At 42.6% G+C, this 16979-nt stretch overlaps 1 protein-coding gene across 1 annotated transcript in view; it reads right to left on the bottom strand.

Annotated features, from left to right (window-relative positions):
- Positions 1–7607: 7607 nt before the first annotated feature.
- The window catches only part of LOC132825271 (lipopolysaccharide-induced tumor necrosis factor-alpha factor homolog), a 34206-nt gene continuing 24834 nt past the window's right edge, over positions 7608–16979 (bottom strand). The window contains exons 2-4 of the mRNA XM_060840378.1: positions 13343–13532; positions 12564–12714; positions 7608–10263 (exon numbers count right to left, since the gene is read on the bottom strand). Of these exons, the coding sequence (XP_060696361.1) occupies positions 10155–10263; positions 12564–12714; positions 13343–13511 (429 nt within the window). The 5' untranslated portion in view covers positions 13512–13532 and the 3' untranslated portion in view covers positions 7608–10154. The remainder of the gene's footprint in view (positions 10264–12563; positions 12715–13342; positions 13533–16979) is intronic.

The following is a 16979-nucleotide window of genomic DNA, read 5'->3' as shown; positions in this document are numbered from 1 at the left end:
AATTCAATTCTTTTACGTGAATAAGTTTGCTATGCAGTGAAAATTGAATACAAAGGCCCAAATATCTTAACGTCACACAGTCAACAAATACTTCTTCAGGTAAGAATTAAAACTAAACTTAACCAATAAAGCACTTACATGGAACAAAACCTGTGCTTTAAATTGGGCTTTAAGAATTTTGCCTGATTCTTTATGAACCATCCTTCCTCCCCCACCTCAAGTACTATTCTTCCCAGACAGTGTCTGGGTGACTGCTCCAGATACACTTCCTGACTGCTACCATCTGCTATTGGTGGTCCTGGAAAAAACAATGACTACAGATGCTGGAGATCAGAGTCGAGAGTGTAGTGCTGGAAAAGTACAGCCGGTCAGGCAGAATCCGAGGAGCAGGAGAGTCAACATTTCAGGCATAAGTCCTTCATCAGGAATAAGGTTTGTGGGGCAGGGGAGCTGAGAGATAAATGGGAGGGTTGTGGGGGATGGGGGTAAGGTAGTTGAGGGTGTGATAGGTAACGAAGGTGGAGTGAAGGTGGTAGGTCAGAGAGGATAGGTGGGAAAAGAGATGGACAGATCAAGAGTGCGGAGTCAAGTTGGAAGGTTGGATCTGGGATAAGGTGGGGGGGTGGGAAGACGGAAGATGTGGAAATGAGGAAACTGATGAAACCCACATTGTTGCACATGGTTTAAGGGTCCCAAGGTGGAAGATGAGGCATTCTTCTTCCAGGCAACAGGGATAAGGGTTGGCGATAGAGGAGGCCCAGGATCTGCATGTCCTTGGGGGAGTGGGAGGAGTTAAAGTCTTTGGCCACAGGGCTTGCTTCATGCGTGTCCTGGAGATCGTGGCACAACTGCTCGAGCTTCCTTGCTCTGCACCATCACCCACTGCTGGAGTTTGTTACAATATGTTTTGAGTGTAATTATTAATACAGACTCGTGTGGTGCAGTGGTAATGCCTCGACCTCTGACCCTGCTCCAGAGGGGTGTCCAAATACATCTGAACAGGTTGATTAAAAATATCGTACGTTAAAATGCTGAACAAAAGATCTAAAAGTAAGGATTTGACTACAAATGTAAATAAACACTGCTTGTGTCCACAGTGCAACATGCCATTTTCAGATGTTAAAGCAAAGGTTACAGTAGGAGAAATTTTGCATGTTATGAAAATACAGCAAAAGATAAAGGAGACAGTAAGGAGATTGTGTAGTGCAGTGGCACCATCCCTATCTTTGGGCAAGAGCTCTGGGTTTCTGCCCCATTCCAGAATGTTTGTTTTCATTGGAAGGAATGTTCATAAAGTTGCAAAATAGGTTGAATATCGACAGGCCAGTCAGTCATTCATGCTGCAAAACAGTGCAACAAGAAACAGGCCCTTTAGGTAAGCTAGCATCCAGGTACAGAGTATGACATAAAGGCACATCTGTCCCATTTGCCAGTGAAGTGTGGGCCCCTGGAAACCTCCATTTGTAAATGCTTTGTGCCAATTACAGGCAGCGAGAGCAGTAGATTCCTGGTCAGCCACAGGATGAGATGATTGGAGCATCCATTATCAAGAACAGTTACCACAGAAACTGGGATGTAGGTGGAATGTGATGTAGGTGGCTTAGAGTTTAATCTCCATTCTAGCTCCGGTGGGATATTTGGAAACCCATCTTCTGGCCTTCTCCAAGTTCATTAGTTCAACCACTATTGGAATATGGCATCCAATTCTGGTCTCCCTGCTATAAGAAGTATGCTGTTAAACTAGAAAGGGTGCGGAAAAAGGATGATGCCAGGGTGGGAGGGTCTGGGTTAGAGGGAAAGGCTGGAGCGTTGAGGCTGATGGGTGACCATACAGAGGTTAATAAAATCATGAGGGGCATGGATAAAGTGAATAGCCAAGGTCTTTTTCCCAGGTGAGGAGGGGGGTGGGGTGGCGGGGGAGGGGAGATCCAAAACTAGAAAGCATAAACGTGAGAGGGGAAAGATTTAAAAGGTACATGGGGGGTAACATTTTCAAGCAGAGTGGTGCATGTGTGGAATGAGTAGACAGAGGAAGTACAAGGCTGGTACAACTACAAGTGGCCCTCCTATAACACCCTCCATGGTTGCATTCCAGAAAAACCTCACTTAATAGAAAATCACAATTAAAAAAAAAACAAAAACTCACTCTTGATCACTCAAAAGTCACCCAAAAATCTGTCACAATGTATAGCATAGCCTGAAAGAAAGTATAAACCATATTTATCAACAAAACAAGGAAATTTAATAGCACGTTTAAAAATTAACGCAGGATCAGAAGGTCATTGTGGTAAGGTAGAATCCCTCATTTCTATTATGGTGAGCTACATCACATATCCTCTCATGTTCAAAAAACACTTTATAAAATCTAGCTTCTCTGTGTTAAAGCCTTCATTTTGCATTCACCACCTGCAATTTTATCACCAGGAAGCTTCTTGTTAACATTTTTGTCACTATTTTGGAAACAAAAATGGAGGGGCATAAAAGGATAATGTAGGAGTAGGGTACCTTTCACAGGAAGCTGTTCAATGAATCTCTCTCAGCAAGCTGCTCTGTTAGCAGCACACATCAGCACATGTGCAGAACAGCATGTGGACCAGTGCTGATATCAGTATGTGCAGAACAAAGCATGCGACACAGTCCCCACTGGAATTGTGGGCAAAGGTAAGCATTCTCAAAACTCCTATTCCTTAACTCCTCAGCGACGTTAAGCAAATAAGATATTGGAACTAGTTATGCGAGAACTGCAGCACAGTGGCTCAGTGATTAGCACTGCTGCCTCACACCGCCAAGGAACCGGGTTCAATTCCAGTCTCGGGTGACTGTGTGTGGAGTTTGCACATTGTCCCAGTGTCTGCGTGAGTTTCCTCCCATAGTCCAAAGATGTGCAAGTCAGGTGAATTGGCCATTCTAAATTGCCCACAGTGTGAGATGCATTAGGTAGAAGGAAATGGGTTTGGGCTGGTAACTCTTTGGAGGGTGGGTGCAGATTTGCTAGGCTGAAGGGCCTATCTCCGCAGTGTGGGGAATGTACTCTAAAACATTAAAAAGGCACCTAGATGGGTAAATTAATAGGAAGGGTTGAGGGGGATATGGGCAAAATCAGACTAGATTAATTTAGGCTATCTGGACAAGTTGGACTGAAGGGTCGGTTTCCATGCTGTATATCTCTATGGTCAAAATTGCGAAACAAAAAACTCAAGAGGAGTAAGTATTCATAGCCGCACAGGCCACAAGTGCTAGACAAATCCTTCACAGGCAGGTAAGTTCAAAGACTGTTCAGGCCTGAAACATGAACACCAAAGCAGGTGCTTGTCTGGACTTGCTGAGTATTTCCAGTAGATTTTGTCCTTACATTAGATACCCAAAAACAAAATCCTGAGTTTGCTGGATAAGTGTAGCCAGTAAAAGGGAAGATCAGAAAGGCAAAAAAAAGGTTTCTCACAGAGGATCTGGAGGAAGGAGAAAGTAAAACATGTCATGCAAGTTGTCCAGGTACTGAAATCAAGGAAGAAAAAAAAATGTTGGACAGCTGACCACAACAGCAAGAATGAAAGAAAAAAAAAATTGATCACAAAAGATCACAGGAGAGTAGGTTTTCCCCCTGCATCTCTGGGCAGAAATGATGAGACAGCTATTTCTGAAATAGGAGCACAAAGTGGTGGGTGCAAGGAATGTACTGCCAGTAGTGGTAGAGTCAGATAAATTTGGGACATTTAAGCAACTCTTTGATAGTCACATGGATGATTGTAAAATGAAGGGTACATAGGTATAGGTTAGTTTGACTTCAGTAGGATAAAAGGTCAGCACAATGTCAAGAGCCAAGGGCCTGTTCTCAGTTAAGAAAAAAATCCTTGGCTACACTGGGACATTAGTTGAAAGTTGAAATTAATGTTATTTTTGTGCTTGCAAACTTGAGAATTGAGGACATAGAATTAACTGCACTCCAACTAATGTTGTTAGAATCTTATGAGCATACAAGAGATGGAGACATGAACAAAGGATTGAGAGAGAGAGGAATTACAAGATCTTAACTTACTGTTGATACCTTAAGGAGAAAGTGAGGACTGCAGATACTGGAGATCAGAGCTGAAAATGTGTTGCTGAAAAAGTGCAGCAGGTCAGGCAGCATCCAAGGAGCAGGAGAAATTGACATTTCAGGCATGAACCCTTCTTCAGGAATGAGGAAAGTGTGCCAAGCAGGCGAGGTGCCAGAGTGGGGGTGGGGGCAGAGAGGTCAGGAAGAAGATCGCAGGTTAGGGAGGTTGTGCTGAGTTCGAGGGTTGGGACTGAGACAAGGTTGTGGGGGAAAATGAGGAAACTAGAGAAATCCAAGTTCAGCCCTCATGGTTGGAGGGTTCCTTCCTATGTGGAGGACGAGGTGCTCTTCCTCCAGCTATCGTGTTGCTATGTTCTGGCGATGGAGGAGTCCAAGAACCTGCATGTCCATGGTGGAGTGGGAGGGGGAGTTGAAGTGTTGAGCCACGGGGTGGTTGGGTTGGTTGGTCCGGGTGTCCCAGAGGTGTTCTCTGAAATGTTCTGCAAGTAGGCGGCCTGTCTCCCCACTATAGAGGAGGCCACATCGGGTGCAGTAAATGGTGTGTGTGGAGGTGCAGGTGAATATATGGTAGATATGGAAGGAACCCCGGGGTGTTTTGGGGGCGGGGGGGGGGGGGGGGGAAGGTGGGTGGGGAGATGTAGGCGCAAGTTTCGCATTTCTTGTGGTTGCAGGGGGAAGGTGCTGGGAGTGGAGGTTTGGGGGTGGGGGGTGTTGGACCTGACGAGGGAATCATGGAGGGAATGGTCTTTTTGGAACGCTGATAGGGGAGGGGAAGGAAATATATCTCTGGTGGTGGGGTCTGTTTGCCACCTCCAACAGATGATACGATATATGAGGTTGGAGGAGTGGTAGGTGAGGACCAGTGGAGTTCTGTCCTGGTGGTGAGTGGAGGGGGCGGGACTCAAGGGCAGAGGAGCAGGAAGTGGAGGAGATGCGGTGGAGAACATAGATCACGTCTGGGGGGAAATTGCGGTCTTTGAAGAAAGGAGGCCATCTGGGTTGTATGGTATTGGAACTGGTCCTCCTGGGAGCAGATGCAGCAGAGATGAAGGAATTGGGAATATGGGATGGTGTTTTTACAGGGGGTAAGGGAGGCGGTGTAGTCTAGATAGCTGTGGGAGCCAGTTTATAGTAGATGTCTGTGTTGATTCGGTCACCTGAGCTAGAAATGGAGGGGGTCTAGGAAGGGGGAAGGAAGGAGTCTGAGATGCTCCAGGTAAATTCGAGGTCAGGGTGGAAGGTGTTGGTAAAGTGGATGAACTGTTCAACTTCTTCGTGGGAGTGCTGATACACAGTCATCGATGTAGCAGAGGAAAAGGTGGGGGGTGGTGCCAGTGTAGCTACAGACAATGGACTGTTCCACATATCCTATGAAAAGGCAGGCATAGCTGGAGCCCATGGCACTCCTTTGGTTTGGAGGAAGAAGTGGGAGGATCGGAAAGAGAAGTTGTTGTTCAGAGTGAAGACCAGTTCAGTCAGTCGAAGTAGCGTGTCAGTGGAAGGGTACTGGTTGGTACGGCGGGAAAGGAAGCAGCGGAGGGCTTTGAGTCCTTCATGATGGGGGATGGAGGTGTACAGGGACTGGATGTCCATGTTGACGATAAGGCATTGGGGGGACAGGGGAAGCAAAAATCATGGAGGAGGAGAGCGTGGGTGGTATCCTGAACATAGTCCAAGAACTCCCCACCTACGGGGGACAGTACTATGTCGAGGTATGTGGAGATGAGTTCGGTGGGACAGGAGCAGGCTGAGACAATGGGTTGGCCAGGGCAGTCAGGTTTGTGGATTTTGGGCAGGAGATAGAAACACAGTGCGGGATTGTGGGACTATGAGGTCGGAAGTGGTGGATGGGAGGTTCCCTGAGATGATGAGGTTCTGGATGATCTGGGAAAGGATGGTTTGGTGGTGGTGGGAGGTAGGGTCATGATCAAGGGGGCAGTAGGAAGTATCTGCAAGTTGGGTGTTTAGCCTCAGTGTGCCAAACTACTAATGGTTGATACCTTAAGTCAACTTTCAAAGTAAATGTTCAATTCTGTTATATTCATCCCCAATGTGGCATCTCTCCAAGATCCCAAGTTCCTCAAGCTAGTTTGTGACATGACCCATCATACATGTCTCCAATCATTTCTATTTAGCACACAGTCTTCACCTATTGGTCAGATTAGCCAAACTAGTGAGAGATGGACACCTCCAAAAACCATGGGCAAACACTGTAGTTAACCAAATTAACTAAGACCTCAGGGGGCAGGTGAAATATGGGCTGGGGCCTTCTGGCACAGAGGTGGGGTCATTGCCTCTGCCACCAAACCAAACTGGAAGCAAGCTTCAAGTAGATGGGATTGCTAGCAAACACCTGAGCATCCATGGTTTAAATGCAAAACAGTCAGAAATCAAGTGCACAAGTGTCAAGTAGGTCAATACCTGACAAACCTCATTGAATTTTTTTGAAGAGGCAACTAAAAAAGGTAGTGGACAAGGGAAGGTCTATGGATGCTTTTTTTTTTGCAATTGCTTCCTGGAAGTCCCAAAATCCTGAAAGCAACTAACATGGTCAAGAGGCAAGTGACAAAGAGGGAGAATGGGTAGGTATCTGAATTGGCAGGATCTGACCAGTGGTGTTCCATGAGGTGGTGTTAGGATCTCACTCACTAACAATTAACTGGTACAAACTTATATCCATATCTGCTGATAGCAAAGTTAGATGACATATGGATGACTACTTTTAAAATCAAAATTTCATGCTATTAACAAGTGAACAGACAAAGCTTTGGCAGGAAGTGAGGTTATCCATGTTGGACTGGGGGGAAAAAAAAAAGAGGGGGAAGATCAGGGTATTTTCTACAATAGAATCAGAAAAAGATGTCCAGGGACTTGGGGGTTCAGATGCAAAGATCTTTCTCAAAAAACCCATTACACCATGAACATATGCATGGAGGGGGAAAAAAAATCAGGAATGGTGGCCTTAAATTAAAAAAATAAAAAAGGGACTGAATATAAAAAAAGTTGCAGTTGTACAAACTACTGCTTAGACCCCACATGGAGTGCTGTGAGCAGAGTACTTAAGGCATCACACATTCAGAATGTAGGTTTAAAAATAATGATACCAGAACTTCAGATTATGCAAATATTTTAGATGGTTGATAGCTCAATTAAGTCATCCCTTAAGATATTAGAGGAAAAAGATAGAAAGTCTTCTATTGGAGCTATTAGTTGAAAGCGCTAGAACTAGCGAGCATAGTCTGAAAATTAGGGCCAGACTATCCAAGAGAAAAAAAAAGTTAGGATCAATTAAATGACTGACTTAGCATGGAAACAGGCCTGTCGGCCCAACAAGTCCACACCGACCTTCAAGAGCAACCCACCCAGACCCATTCCCCTACATCTACCCCTTCACCTAACACCATGGACAATTTAGTATGGCCAATTCACCTGACCTGCCCATCTTTGGACTGTGGGAGGAAACCTGAACACCCGATGGAAACCCACACAGACACTGGGAGAACGTCTGTGAAGTTTGCACAGAGGTGGGAATTGAAGCTGGGTCTCTAGCACCAAGGCAGCAGTGCTAACCACCATGCCACCCATAATTCCACACAAAAGCATGGTAGAAGTTTGGAACGTTCTTCCATAAACCAGTAAGTGTTAAAAGTCAGTTCAGTTACTAACTCAGACAATTTTTAATTTAAAAGCCATAAAGAGTCAAAGGCAAGTACAGCACATTGAGTTAGGCCATGGATCAGCCAGGAGTTCATTTAGCTGGTGGGAAATGCGTGAAAGGCATTCCGGTCTTCCTAATGTCAGTGTTGCACAGACCACGTGTTTGAGCTGGATTCAGTGTGTCAAGACAAATGTGTGTAAGCTCACCCACAGGGTACCCAGTGCATCCTTCGTTCAGTGTGCAGGCTCAGCCACCATTATAGACTCATGCTTTCAAAACAAAACTAGAATTCAGCAGAAAATAGGACTGATGCTGATATCATTGGTTACAAACATGCAGAAGTAGGAATAAGAGTGATAATTGGACTGTGATATTTATCATATATTAAAAATGGAGACAGCTTACTGTTGACAGACAGACGAGTTTCTGGTGGTGACTTTATTTATAAAGCCAGAATCTCATTGAGCAGAGGAATGCTGTCAAGACATCTTTAATTCAGAAGCAAAAAACTACTTTAAAAAACAGGGATAATTTTAAAAATTTACAATATATCACAAATATAAAATTTTTTACCCTGGATTTGTTCAATGCTAAATTTAGACAACTGGCAGATTAGAAGTTACATTCAAGATCCAATTCTTCAGTACTGGAGATTTATAGATCTCCATATCCAGCACTAATGTCCAAAAACAAACCTGTAAATAGAAAATTCTAGTATAAAATAGATTGCATTTTAGTAATATCAGAACTTTTGAATAACCATCTGACTTTTTAAAAATGAGGATTTAGAGCCAGGCTGTAGACAGCCTACTGTAATAGGGTTTCCATCCAGATTCAGTGGTTGCTGAATTGAGTCAAAGTCTCATTAACAATAAAAGCAATATGAGGAGCAGTTCAGGTGTAACATCAAGAGCTACGTTCAACAGAAGTAAAACTGAATCTTAGTGAAAACTTTGTTTTTAAAAAGTATCCATAGGCATCAAGCTTGTGAAAGTTTGTTGGGATCCTGCTGCTATTTACAAGTATGCTGATCTGTTAAAATTTATATAGCATACTGTTTGAAGTCTGTGTAAAAGATGACAAATGCAGGACTTTAGTGATAAGCATTGGGTATTACACCCCTAAACACTTCACATGCCTTGCTGCACATAGAATACAACTTATCTAGTGATTCTATGCTTTTTACACCCATTTTTAAAAAAATCACTAAAATATGAAGGATCATTACTTATTTTCAATGTGCCGAGTGAGTAGAAGTCAAAATGAGTAGCTTTTGATTCGGTCAGGAAAACAGATTGTTTGAATCAATTTCTGTACTGAAAAGTGATATTTGGGAGTTTCTAAATATCATAACCAGTAATGCACATTTAAGATTGGTTAGCTTCTCGCATTTTCTAGCCTGCAACTTTTATTCAGGAAGTTCCTTAAACTGGAGGTGGTTTATTTTATAAGCATATAGCTTCTCTAACTGGCAGGCTAAAGATTAAGCACAATGCTACTTCAACTTCTATTGTGGTTATGTAGAATGAACAAATGTTTGCTACAAATTTAAATCGATTTCCATAATAAAAGCAACAGCCTGCCACTGCATGCAGCAAGTCTTAGACTCAACTATTGCTATTTGCCAACTAGGTCTTCAGTCATTTGCATGATCAAATCACTGACCTGTTTAGCCTATCCCTTGCAAAAATCAGCCTTCATGACCCACTACGCGAGTGTAATCATTGGAATTAGCAACAATTTCTTGTTCAGACATTAACAGAAAAAAGGTCAGCAGTAACATGACCCCAGGTTTAGCCCAACAGGTTTGAAATCCAGCTTTTAGCACAGGTGAAGAGGCTTCACCCGATAAAGAGCAGCACCTCAAAGGCTTGGTGGCGATTTCAAATAAACTGGTGTCATGTGACTGCTGATCTTGTCCACCCCAGTACCTCTACATCACAAAAAGATTAGTCATTTAATTCTTGGAGATACATTCTTCCCATGAATTCCCAAAGTTACAGAATTTTCATATCTGGGGAGTGGCATGGCTCAATGCTAAAAACTTTAAGACAAAAGACTGGTGTTTAAAAAAGTGACAAATTCTCTAACATTTGTAATTCAATCAGTGTTTCCAAACCTTTTGGCAGTGCTATCATGTGACTATTTATACAAAAAAAGGGATATTTTAAAAACAAGGTGACAAAAACTACGTGAAGACTTAACATTGGCTGCTCATGACAGTCAGGATCACATTACTTAGCAGATACAATTATGTGGATTAGAGATCAGCTGTAGATTGTCTCCAACATAGGCAAGATTTCTTTCCAGATAGTAGCTGTTGAATCTCTGGAAAAATGTCTCACAAATAATTAGAAAACAGAAGAGTAATGTTTGAAGAGCAGTTCAGGTGAAAGTGCCAAAGTTATGTCCAGAGGGATAGCTGAATCTGAAAGAATTTTAAATACGTCTACAGACACCAATATTTACTCCACAATTTGGACAGTAGTGTTCCACATCCTGAAGGCCATCAATACAAAATGGGATCAAACAGCAGCCAAATCCACACCTGTAATATAAAAAAAGGTCAGGCAATTAGAGCACATCTAGGACAAAAAAAGTTGTATTTCTCTAGCTTGTCTAGAAACATTAGAAAAACGGTAGCATTTCAGATAGATCAATGAACAGTTGTGTCAGTAGAATGTGATCTAAGAGTGCATCATGTAGAGGAGTGTGGTTTTGTTTTAAAATTGAGATAGAATGTGTTAACCTCAAAACAAAAGTCACATTTGTGGGCGGCACAGTGGTTAGCACTGCTGCCTCACAGTGCCTGAGACCTGGGTTCAATTCCCGACTCAGGCGACTGACTGTGTGGAGTTTGCATGTTCTCCCTGTGTCTGCGTGGGTTTCTTCCGGGTGCTCCGGTTTCCTCCCACAGTCCAAAGATGTGGGAGTCAGGTGAATTGGCCATGCTAAATTGCCCCTAGTGTTAGGTAAGGGGTAAATGTAGGGGTATGGGTGGGTTGCACTTCAGCGGGTTGGTGTGGACTTGTTGGGCCAAAGAGCCTGTTTCCACACTAAGTAATCTAATCTAATTTTACTGTACACTATCAAGTCCATTTTTCTAATTAGCTTCCCATACAGTTTTTACAAATTCGGTCTTCTACACAATCCAGAATGTTTTTCACTCTATTGTAATGACTCCGGCCAATTATTCTATACCTAATGCCTTTTGAAACCAACTGCTCAGACACCTTGCTGCTTCCTCAGCAAAGTATCAGTTACTGTGATCAGGTCTTTAAACAGCAGACACTTCTTGGAAATGCCATAATCCTCAAACCCGGTCTCAAACTCTCTACACAGCTTATATCAATAAGACAATTTCTTCAGAAGAATACCTACCTTCTCATTCTGGAAGGGTTATCCCAAACTTTGACTCAAACCTAACCACAATTCCTTCTGTGAAGTGGTCTTTCGAATGCAGAAAGACAGGCAGCATTTAACATGTCTGAACAAACCCTCCAACAGTACTCACCCAGACCCAGACCACCATCCTGAGTTTACATGGCTAACTAGTCTAGCTTGCACATTCCTAGACACCACAGGACAATTTATCAATGCCAATCCACTCAATGTCTTCCGACTGAGAGGAAACTCATGCAGATGTGAAGAGAAAAAAGTGTCCATTTGGAGTTTGCAAGGTCATCCAAGACTGGAAACAAACCCCAATCCCTGGCACAGAGAAACAGCAGTGTTAACCACTGCTGCCCTTTTATCCTCACCTCTCTAGGTTTTTGAGAGAATGTTGAGGAGACCTTTCTCAAAGCCTGCCATATACATCTCACAAACACAAGATTATAGTCCAACAGGTTTAACTGGAAGCACTAGCTTTCATAGCACTGCTCCTTCATCAGGTGGTTATGGAGTACACAATTGTAAGACAGAATTTATAGCAAAAATTGAGAGATGTAACTGAAATTATACATTGAAAAATAACTTGATTGTTGGTCTCTCATCTATTAGAATGACCATGTTAGTTTCACTTCTTTCATATGTAAATCACAATTTTTCCCCTCTAGTTAACCTGAAAGTGCAACTTGTTAAAAATAAAAGTTGTTTGCATAAGTGAAACTAACATGGTCATTCTAACAGATAAGACTTAAACAAGGTATTTTTTCAGTGTATAAATTTCAGTTACATCTCACTAAACTTTTGCTATAAATGATGTCTTACAATTGTGTACTCCACAACCACCTGAAGGAACAGTGCTCTGAAAGCGAGTGCTTCCAAATAAACTTGGACTCTAACAGGGTGTTGTGATTTTTAAACTGTATCCACCCCAGTCCAACACTGGCATCTCCAAATCATGTCATGTGTGGCATTATTGCTCCTTGAGATTGTCAGAAACACTTGTCTTTGGTAATTTGATCAGAGTAGGCTGTACTCAAGGATTTTTTTTGAAAACGGGCCCATGGCTACAGCTATTCACAGTTCTGACTATTTCCTTGACCCTTTTCTATTAAAAAAAAGGGAGTGGAGAGGAATATTTGCTTTAATAATTTCCTGCTTGGTCAAGTTAGGGGGCTGAAGTATTCATTTTCCCTCCACCTGGATTAGGACACCACCATCAATTCTGCAAGTGAGCCTAAAATCAGAACAATAGCCCATTTTCTACAGTGTTTACTGACCTATGATGGTGTTTGCCAGCTGACTGCTACAGTCAGTATCTGCAGAAACAGCTTTGTATTCAAAAAATCCTTTTCTCTATTAAAGAGGCAATGAAGCAGACAAATGTACATAGCTGCTGTATGTTTAGAATGGACTTTGCACAAGATTTTAGGGAAGAAAGTGGTTATTTTGACAACCTACCCAATAAGGAAGAGACCTCCACAACTTAGCCATGTTAGTGCACCTGGTGAGTAGACAACACGGGTCACTATTGACTGGTTACAGGAGGAACAGATAGTCTGCGATGGCTGGAAGCCAAGTTGTCTGGGCTGCACATATACAGTCTGCACCACTAGGGAAAAAAAAAGAAAAGCAGCACATTAACATCTTATGGTGGATGCATTTCATAAAAAAGTTAATTATCAAATTTGACCAAAATGGCAAAAATCAACTGGAGAGCAAATGTTTGAGTTCTCAGGAAACCAGCCTTTTCATAAAAGGCCAAACTGTGGTCTGCAACACATTCCAGCCACATCACTAAAAACTGAAGCAGCACTGGCAACACCTCAAGCAGAGCCTAGCCTGCACAACCAAAGTGCATTTTTCACACATGTTCAAGCATTGTAAGTAGAGACAGATGAATCGAAAAATTGCCAATAGCAAGCTCAGAGATAAAAATGTAACACCCAGGAAAGGTTAAACTGCAGGATCAAGGCTTAACCATTCCATGGAAAATCAGCAGACACAATGCAAGTAGAAAAATAAATCCAGAATGCCGACCATAGATCAGACATGTTTGATCATGAGAACACACCAGGTTACTCCATTCTTTTGGCACTAATTTCTTGAAGTGCTTGCATGTTGTGCAGGTTACAACATGGATGCTGTATTTAAGTTCCCCATTTAAAGCTCATCTGTTAAGAATTCATCCATGTGATTTTGGGGAGGGGGGGAAAAAATAGAATTAGCAGTAGACTTACCAACAGGAGCAGTTGCAGGATGTGGTGGATATGAAACAGCTGGCATCCCAGGAGCTCCCATGGCAGGTCCAACTGGATAAGGTGGATTTACAGCAGCCCCTTGGTAATTTGGTGGTTGCACAACATCAGCATAGTTAGGGGGTGGTGCACCAGGACCTTTAGACTCCATTGGGAGGGAAATATGGATCACCTAAAAACAGTTCACAAGAATACCTCAACTCTTCCAAAGTTGAAATTGATGCCTAATCTAGATTAGTTAATTTAAGATCAAAAAAAGGGGTCATACAGCTGATTAGAATGCATGAACAAATCTAGATGGCTGTTAAGTCTTTTGATTGGAGAGAATGGAGATGCAGGTTTCTATTAAGTTTTAAAAATATCATACAACTTAAATTCTGCATCAGATATCAGATATGTATTCTCACTGCCTGAGGCAGCAGGGCTCTGAAAGCTTGCAGTTTCAAATAACCTGTTGGACCGTAGCCTGGTGTTGTGATTTTTGACTGTTCAGCCAAAATGCTGACGTGCCGGTGTTCAGCTGGGTAGACAAAGACCTTGGAGTATAGGCTCCTAGTTCCTTAAAGTAAAGTAGAGTCACACGTGGATAGAATAGTGAAGGTGGTGTTTGGTATGATTAGCTTCCCTACAGTGTGGGAAACACTTGACTTTTCTTGGTCAGTGCATTGGATAAAAGTAGTTGAGAGCACATTTAATTGCTTAAGACATTGCAGTATTCCAAAAGTGGCCTAGCCATTCAATTCTGGTCTCCCTGCAAGAGGAGAGATATTGAAAGGGTTCAGAGAAAAAAAAAAGACACATTTACAAAGTTTCACAAGGATGTTATTGGGGTTGGAGTGTTTGAGCTATTGTCCCTGGAACAGAGGTTGAAGGGCGATTGTGTAGAGTTTCATTTTAAAAAAAAAGGGGCATTGATTGGTGAATAGTCAAGGTCTTTCTCCCTCAACCCCAGAGTAAAGGGATCCAGAACTACGGGACATTGGTGAGAGTGAAGATTTTTTTTTAAAAAAAAGGACCTGCAGGGCAATTGTTTCACATAGGAGGGTGGTGCAGGTATGGAATGAGCTACCAAATTGGAGGCTGGTACAATACCTTTTTCAAATATTATCTGGATGGGTACATTAATAGGAAGCACAGAGGGATATGGGCCAAATGGGACTAGATTTATTTAGGATATCTGGTCAGCACAGACACGTTCACAAAAAAAAAAAGGGTGTTTCTATACTGTACAGCTAATGCCATGATTAAGTGACTGCTGAGGGAAGAAAACACCAGATAGTGACCCAGTGCATAAAGGCATCACTTTCAGATCATTCCATCTCAAAATATTTATCATTTACTGATCCAGAAATAAGTGTATCCATGTCTTTTATGAAAGTTTGCATAGGGACAGAACTCACCTTTGCAAAACACGCTAAACACAAACAAAGCCTTTGGTTTTAAGATTGAAGGCTTCTCCTTCAGCTTAAGAAAATTCATAGATATTTGCCTAACATTTGCATGTTAGGAAACAGGCCTCCACTTGCAGTCAGTTTACCCAAGTGGGTAAATGTCATCACTATGGCAGCAAACACAAGCAACCCTCACACTTAAGTGATCTTGCCGGGAACAAACACAACTGCAAACAGACTTCCTCAGCTTTATCAGATATGTCCCCAGTGCAGCCATTTTTCTCATTATAGATGCTTAAACTTTAGCAAGAGTGATGTCACCTCAGCTTAAAAAGTCCACAGAATGAGTGTTTTATTGCTAGTGTGATAAGTATTCTGACTAGTGAGCAGAAAAATAATTTTTGCTTCAAATGCAAATTTAAGGTGGTTGGAGGTATTTTCCCCACTGGGGATGAGAAAACTCAAACCTAGAGGTTGATAACAACAGAAACGTACTTCCCTTCACAGGGAGATGCAAAACTGTAAGATGCTACACAAATTCAAGTTGAAATCTCAAAAAAAAATTCAAACAAATACTCTCTCACTGACTTCAAAGTGTGGGAATAAAAGGATGGCAATTCCTTCAGAGATGTGGAAATGCCAGGCAACCCATTAAAAACCTCACTAGTCATCAGTCTGGATGACATTAACACACACCCACTGCCATAACCACAAACTTTAAACACAGATAGCATTGGGATGAACATAACACACTCACATTGCAACATGTATACTAACATTCTACTCTCAGTGGAAAGTAGAAAGCTGACAGGAGGTTGAGGGAAGGGACGAGGACGAGGAGGAAGTGTTGCCAATTGGCTTGGCGATTCTATGGCAGCTATTCAGCTTTTGCCTCAAGTTTGCTGTAGATGGTGCAGCCAGAGAACCCTCTCCCACCCAACCTTCTGCATCTTCAGATGCAGAAGATATGCCACATGTGCAGAGGCTCCAGTGCAGCACAAACTATCAACCAGTGCCTGAAAGCTGCAGAACTTTTAAAAAAAAATCAGATGCTTGGTGTCTCACAGCAGCTGCCTCAAGACCACACACACTTAAAAGTACACAATCCACTCCAGCAGATTACTGGAATGTCAGTCTGGGAAGGATTGCTAATGGCTCAGCCACCATCTCAATTCATGCCTGCACTTCAGCTGCTGCTTTTCAGTCCAGTGTGCAGGGACAAGTAAATATGGAACAGTTCATACCAGTGCTCTCACTATTTAAAACAGGCTGCAGATAGCCTTGCAAGGCAACCTCCAGTCACACACAGTTGGGCAGGAGCCCTTCCCCAGAGGCAACTGGCTGGGCCCTGAAGAGGCGTTACACCTGAAGGGAGGACTTCTCCACCTGATGCTGTGATCTTCTCACCTCCTGCTGGGCTACTTTAGATTCCAGAATCTGCAGTGGTCTCGGAAGCCAAATCATCCACAGCAGGAGCCTAACAAAGTTAAAAACATTGCTAAAACATTATCAAAAAGGGTCTTGTCCTATTCAATGCAACAAAGAACTCCCAACAGCATATAGATTCCAGTGAATCAGAGCAGCAAGCTATTGTTCTGGGCAATTAAACAAAAGCAACCAATGTTGGTCCAGCTAACAATACCTACAGCTCATGACTTTGGGTTGGGGGCAGGTTTAGAGGGAAAAAAGGTTATTGATAATCTACAGCAAAAGCAAGGGGGGGGGGGGGGGGGAAAAAAGGAGGAGGAGAAAAAGAAACAACGAGACCTGGATAGCTCATTAACAGCTTTAGGCTTCCTGAAACAATTGTTATTGCACTCAGGGTGTAGCACATTCCCCACGGCCAACATCCAAATACTGGAAGTTGTGTAGAACAGCACTTAGAGGTATGATCTTCCACCTGCAAGATTGTAGATCAGAATCTTTCCCAAAATTGCCCTTGCTGACAGCTCCCTGAAAATATTAAAGAAGAATGCATTGAAAATCCATGGGAAAAAAAACATTCCTGGGAATGGCCAGTCTTGACATGCGTCACTATAAGGAGCAATCGTTCTACCCATCTGTTTGGATACTTGCCACCAACACTTCTGAAAATCTTGACTGCTCCTGCTCAGCTGAAATTCCAGGGTTGAGGCAGCAAACTACTGAAACATCCAAGGAAAGCCTTAACAACACTGCTATTCATACCCCTTTCCCACCCACCAAAAAAGGTCAGAGGGGCTGCTCTG

Source organism: Hemiscyllium ocellatum, chromosome 20, assembly GCF_020745735.1.
Source record: "Hemiscyllium ocellatum isolate sHemOce1 chromosome 20, sHemOce1.pat.X.cur, whole genome shotgun sequence".
In the NCBI taxonomy this organism is placed as follows: Eukaryota; Metazoa; Chordata; class Chondrichthyes; order Orectolobiformes; family Hemiscylliidae; genus Hemiscyllium; species Hemiscyllium ocellatum.
The sequence above is the reverse complement of the archived record's forward strand: the minus strand, read 5'-3'. Positions and strand labels throughout refer to the sequence as shown.